Source organism: Cajanus cajan, chromosome 6 (assembly GCF_000230855.2).
Source record: "Cajanus cajan strain Asha chromosome 6, NIPB_CcT2T_4, whole genome shotgun sequence".
Lineage (NCBI taxonomy): Eukaryota > Viridiplantae > Streptophyta > Magnoliopsida > Fabales > Fabaceae > Cajanus > Cajanus cajan.
This window is the reverse complement of record NC_138522.1, coordinates 38,878,283-38,884,719: the sequence shown is the minus strand read 5'-3', so window position 1 is coordinate 38,884,719 and position 6,437 is coordinate 38,878,283. Positions and strand designations below refer to the sequence as shown.

At 34.4% G+C, this 6,437-nt stretch overlaps 1 protein-coding gene across 1 annotated transcript; it reads left to right on the top strand.

Moving 5' to 3' along the window:
- Positions 1-324: 324 nt before the first annotated feature.
- Positions 325-4,329, top strand: LOC109797509 (protein kinase STUNTED). The gene is made up of 10 exons (XM_029270874.2): positions 325-735; positions 833-930; positions 1,173-1,422; positions 1,497-2,186; positions 2,278-2,526; positions 2,623-2,786; positions 2,872-2,951; positions 3,069-3,216; positions 3,313-3,462; positions 3,724-4,329. Exons 1-10 carry the CDS (start codon positions 564-566, stop codon positions 3,964-3,966), a joined length of 2,244 nt encoding a protein of 747 aa, XP_029126707.1. The 5' UTR covers positions 325-563; the 3' UTR covers positions 3,967-4,329.
- The last annotated feature ends 2,108 nt before the right edge of the window (positions 4,330-6,437 follow it).

Genomic DNA, 6,437 nt, shown 5'->3' with positions numbered 1-6,437 from the left:
TTAAAAAAAAAATCTAAAGTCTAACTATTTCTAATTAAAAAGATTTTCTAAAAACTGAGTGTAACCATTTTAACAAAGAAGCTGGGTAAAACCGTGTGATCTATATGCTGGATCTTCTTGGTTATATGAAAGTAAAAAAAAAAAAGAAAAGAAAAAAAAAAGGGAAGATAAGAATATAATATGATTAAAAAGATACATAAATTTTAGGTAGAAATGTGTGACACAAAAAGAAGGTTGGGTGGAGTGGTCAAATCTGAAGGGCATTAGACTTGGTAAGTATGTATGTATCTTGTTTAAAAAGTCACATATTTAATGATAGTTTTAACTGAAAAGCTTTGGTTCTTAGTTTGGCGTGGGAGCTTCAACAGCAAAGCGAAGCAAACCAAACGAACCAACGACGGTTAAGCCGAACCATCCTCGTAGCTCCAAACCAAACCAAAGGCGTGGCAGCGTTCTATATCATATCATATCATAACACAACAACAACAACAGATTCACTTCATTCTTAGTATCACTCACTCACTCACTCTCATTGCGATCCCTGTCTCACTAACATAAAAAAAATGCTGCAAACGGCTCCTGCCGGAGAAGCCACCCGCGGCGGCTCCGGCAGCCGGAGGGTGGTGGTGGGGGTCAAGCTGGACTCCCCCAGCAAAGAATTGCTCACGTGGGCTTTGGTCAAAGTTGCACACCCCGGTGACACCGTCGTTGCTCTGCATGTGCTTGCTAACCATGGTACTCGAGGTTTTTTTTTTTTTTTTTTTTTTTTAATTTTGGATTTTGGTTTCTTTTTTTTAACGTGATGATTGATCGGTGAAATGGGGTTGCGTAGAAACTGTGAATGGAGATGGGAAATCGTCGCTGCTTTCGCTTATTAAGACGTTTGACTCTGTTCTTGCTGTTTATGAAGGATTCTGCAATTTGAAACAGGTTCAATTCCTCACCATCTTTCTTTGTGGGATTTTTTTTTCAATTTCGATTAGTGGAATATGTAAGTTCATTTTCTGTGCTCAAATTGGTTAGGAAATGCAGGACCTAAATTTTCGTCCTTTTGCTTCCTATTGGAAACCAAAGAGGGGGGAAAAAACACGCGATTTCGAGTTTATTGAATTGCTTATTTTTTGAATTCTCTCGAGAGAATGTATCAAATTTTAATTTTTTTTTTTGGTTAGGTGGATCTCAAGCTCAAAATTTGCCGTGGTTCATCAGTGAAGAAGATTTTGGTTCGAGAAGCTAGCGGTTATTCGGCAACTCATGTTGTGGTTGGAACTACTCATGGCCTGCATAAAATCCGGTCATCTACCTTTGTAGCTAAGTACTGTGCTAAAAAGTTGTCCAAGGATTGTTGTGTTCTTGCTGTTAACAATGGGAAAGTTGTGTTCAAGCGAGACGGCACGCCACTGAGTGTTGCTGACTTACAAGGTTTCTGATTGTTTTTAGTTTTGATTGTTGTGAGTCTCATGGTAGAATTCTCAGTAGTTGAATTTGTTTTTCAGGGATTGATGGTCATCACAGAAACGGTTTGATTAGTTCAATTCATTGGACACTCAGTAAGCGTACAAAGGTACTAAGTGATGACAATTCAGGGGTGGATGCTAATGAGAAGAAAATTGGCCAGATTTCAGATCGCAGTTTAGCCAAGTTTTTTCTGGATTCAACAGAAACTGTTACAAAACCAAGCTGTTCAATTTGTGGCACAACCCTGGCATTGCCAGACCCTTCTTGCTACCAATCTGCAGAAGGGTTTTCTGGTGATGATTGTAGAGAGAATTCTTTGGCTATAGTGCCTGTGCAACCAACTGTTGCAACAAAACAGGAATTGAAACCAGGTTGGCCTCTACTACACAGCAGAATTTTATCGGACAAGCAATCTACTGAAAGATCATTGAGGCGCCCCCAGATCTCCGTGGTTCAGTGGGCAATGAGGTTGCCTTCTAGAAATCTTTCATATGCTGTAGATCGTGATGAAAAACCTAGCATTTGTGATCTAGATCAACCTGCGGCTTTAGATAGTGAAAGTGGTGCTCTTGTTCCAGTAGATTATGAAATAGGGATCGCTTCTTCGCCGGAATGCAATTCAAGAAACATTCCTAAAGAGTTGGAGGGCCTTCATGAGAAATACTCATCAACTTGCAGATTGTTTGAGTACCAAGAACTTGTATCAGCCACATCGAATTTCATGCCAGGTTTGTTTCCTAGTGTTAGTTTGATTAAGTTCAATTTAACATACTGGTTTATTTTTATTACCTTTTAATGTGGTTACCAATGTGGTTTCAGAAAACTTGATTGGGAAAGGAGGAAGCAGTCAGGTGTATAGAGGCTGCCTCCCTGATGGCAAGGAACTTGCCGTCAAGATCCTAAAGCCTTCTGATGATGTATTGAAGGAGTTTCTTCTGGAAATAGAAATTATCACTACCTTGCACCATAAAAACATTATTTCCCTCCTGGGGTTCTGCTTTGAGAATGGAAATCTGCTTCTGGTTTATGATTTCTTATCAAGAGGAAGCCTCGAAGAGAATCTTCATGGTACACAAATATACATTACTATAGTCTATGTCCCCTTTTGCTTTTTTGTGGTTTGGTAACTTTTTATTTACTTCCTTCTATTTCATGCCAAAATAGGGAATAAGAAAAAATCACTTGCATTTGGTTGGTCTGAGAGATATAAGGTAGCAGTGGGTGTTGCCGAGGCTATAGATTATCTGCATTCTAAAGATGATCAACCTGTGATTCATCGAGATGTAAAGTCATCAAATGTATTATTATCCGAGGATTTTGAACCCCAGGTATTTATCTTTTGATTGAATGACTTTTAATTTTGAATGATTTGTATTTATCAATCCTCATTTTGTTCTGCTTTATTTTATTCAGCTCTCTGATTTTGGACTGGCAAAATGGGCATCAACCTTGTCATCACATACAGCCTGCACAGACGTTGTTGGAACCTTCGGGTTTGTACTTTCGAACCCTGCATAACTATACCATCCCTTCTAATCAATGCGTGCAGCAGACAGAGAGAGAGTGTATTTGAAATTATCCTAACTTTTGTATTACGCACATTTATGCAGTTACTTGGCTCCTGAATACTTCATGTATGGCAAAGTAAATGACAAGATTGATGTCTATGCATTTGGTGTTGTACTCCTTGAGCTTCTTTCAGGGAGAAAGCCCATAAGCAGCGAGTATCCTAAAGGCCAAGAGAGTCTTGTTATGTGGGTATGTTTCTGTGGTCCTATGGTTTGGCCTCTCATTTACTTCTTATTTCATAATCATATGTATCGGGAAAACTATAATAGAAACGCACTTTCGCAGGCAGGTCCAATTCTAAATAGTGGAAAGGTGTTGCAATTGTTGGATCCTAGTTTGGGTGATAAATATGATCATGAGGAGATGGAAAAGATGGTATTGGCAGCCACGCTCTGTATCAAACGTGCGCCAAGGGCTAGGCCTCAAATGAGCCTTGTAAGTGGTCCACTTTTGACTTTATCGCAAATTGTGGGCTCTATGTCATATAATAATAGACTCCTTCTTTGCTTATGGAGTGCAATTTCCTGGACAATGACCAGACTTTATGCATTTTGCTTATCCTAAATCATGTACCTGAACCCTATAGGCTATAGCATAGTCCTTGACTTTATCTTCTTGTTTGATCACCATAGAAATATTCTCATTTCGTGCACTAGTCCTTTGTTGTAAAATCTCATGTATGCTATTGGACCACAGATCTCAAAGCTCCTTCAAGGTGACGCGGATGCAATCAAGTGGGCAAGGGTAGAAGTCAATGCTTTGGACGCATCAGATATGCTTGATGATGAAGCATGTCCACCTAGTAATATGCAGTCACATCTAAACCTTGCACTGCTTGATGTGGAGGATGACTCAGTCTCCATATGCAGTGTTGAGCAGGGTCTCACATTGGAGGACTACTTGAGAGGCAGGTGGAGCCGCGAATCGAGCTTCGATTGAACAAACTACTAGCAAACAGCTAGAAGAAGCATCCTTTTATCTTAATCTTTTTGTAAATGAAGTTTTCTTGTGCCTCTTCCGTTAGCATTGGTATCTTCTGTGGGTTTTAAATGGATTTAGGATGAGAGGTTGTTTGTGTGTGCCCTCCTCCTTTCCTTAATAATGAGGAAACTAGGCCTTATAAGCAGTTAGGCGAGTTCCCCCCTTATCATTCTATAATTGAAATGGTGTCTATTTTTGTCCATGATATCAATTCGATCGAGTTTTGTAATATGTATTGGTAAAGAGATGAAGAAGTTGTATTTTAGAGCATAAGAATCCTATTTTTTTACGAAGTTCGCACATAATCCGTTTCTTTCTGCAGCTGCATTTGTATCCAGTTCTATAAATATGTATATCTTACAAAAATCCTTTTTCGCTGAAACATCAAAATGAGTGGTAAATGGCCAATGGGTCAGAACATAAAACTGTTAGGAAACTACCTTGAAATGCCTTGAAAGTTTAAACTCACAGAACACCAAACTTTTTTGATCTGCAAGGTTATTGTGGCTGAGTAGCATCATTCAGATCAGATGTGATAAACTGTAAGTTAACCTCTAAATTTGAGAAATTGACTTTATAGACAACCTTACATAAATTGCGTACATAAGATAAACAAAATTTGATATGTTGTTCATTTTTTATAATTACGTTATAATTGAAAAGAACGGACAAATTTGTCACTGTTATATTACACATATTTTCTGTAAAGCTAATGGAATTACTGATTGTTGATTACTTATAATTTGGATTTGGACCATAAGCAAATAATATAAATATTTCTATGATTGGTTTGTATTTTCTTTTGTGGTATAATAGTATAATGGAAAAAATACATTTGTTTTTTGTCTGGCTTTATCAATTATGATCATGTGCATAATTTCACTGTGGAATGCAGCAGATGATAAGAATTCTGACAAATCAGACCGTGATAGCGGCTATGAATATGATATTGATACAATACAATATATGATTATTCATTACAGCGTTCAGAGTTTTGCATTGTATAAATGGGACCCTCTTCAGAAAACTTTTGCAAGTCTATCTCATTCTGCCTCTCCGGTGTTTTAAAAACAGGATCGGACTGACTGTCACATCGGTTGAACAGGAAATCGATGAATTGAATCGATTATGCATTCGACCTGTTTTAAATCAAAATAAATTGATCAATTTTTTAGTTCAACTAGTTAATTGGTAGGTTAAATTAGTTTAACAAAAAAAATTAAATAATTTTTTTATATAAAATAAAAATAAAAATAATTTTAAATAAGATAAAAATTAAAATTTAAAATAAAATATGAATTTATTAAAATTTATAAATATAAAATATATTTAATATAAATTTTTATTTAAAAAAATTAATAAAAACTGAATTATACAATTTAATTAATAACCCACTAATTTAATCTTTAACCCGATAACTCATGACTTAATAACTTAATTGGTTCGATAACCCGTGTCATTTTTTTAACCTTTTGAGAATTGTATCAGCACATAGCTTTCTTAGTTTATCGTGATAAACCGAATGCCTACTACTTTTTTCAATCATTCTTGAGAACTGAGACAATTATAAGACTTGTTTAAGTTCTTCAAGAATATACTATTGGAGGAAAACTTGTTGAAATTCTTAAATCCTTTTGCAATATTATAGGGTCCACTAAATGTGAGTTAAGCAACACCATAGTTGCACAGTTAGAGATGCTCTTAGTTTTATATTTGAAAAATAAGCTTAAGGAGTTATTTCACATGTAATATCTTGTACCAGTGCGTCAATTGAAACTAGATAGATATTTTTATTATTATTAAAATAGTAGATAAAGAATCACACTTCCATGATTATTAAATAAAAAATCAATGATATATCCAAATTTCTCAAACTAAATACTATTCATTTAGTAATTAGCTAAAACTAATGGTATACAACTTGATTTAAAATTTTACTTATAAAAAACTTGCATTGAGTGAAAGTAGATATACTTAAAACTTAATAAATACACTTGAAATATATTAAGTGAAAGTATAATTATATATATAAATACATTTATATATCATATATTTCATTTAACTTATTATTTATCTATATCTTTCTATTTTAATAACACCACATTATTTGTTATACGTACATTGTTTTCTTTGTTTTCTATCATTTCATATAATAGAATGTCCGAAACCGACATTTCAAAAATCATTTTAATTAATTAAAATAATAATTTAAATTATAAAATATGAAATTTTATAATAAATTTATTAAAAAATATTAATATTTTAATATTTGAAGGATGATTTGGAGAAAAATTTTAAGAGCAGTGATTCTCCCAAAAAAACGTCCGAATCACGTTCTGAAAGATTAAAATATTATTATTTTATAATAAACTTATTATAAAATAAATATTTAATTTAATATTTTATTTTTTTGGAATGATTTTCGGAAT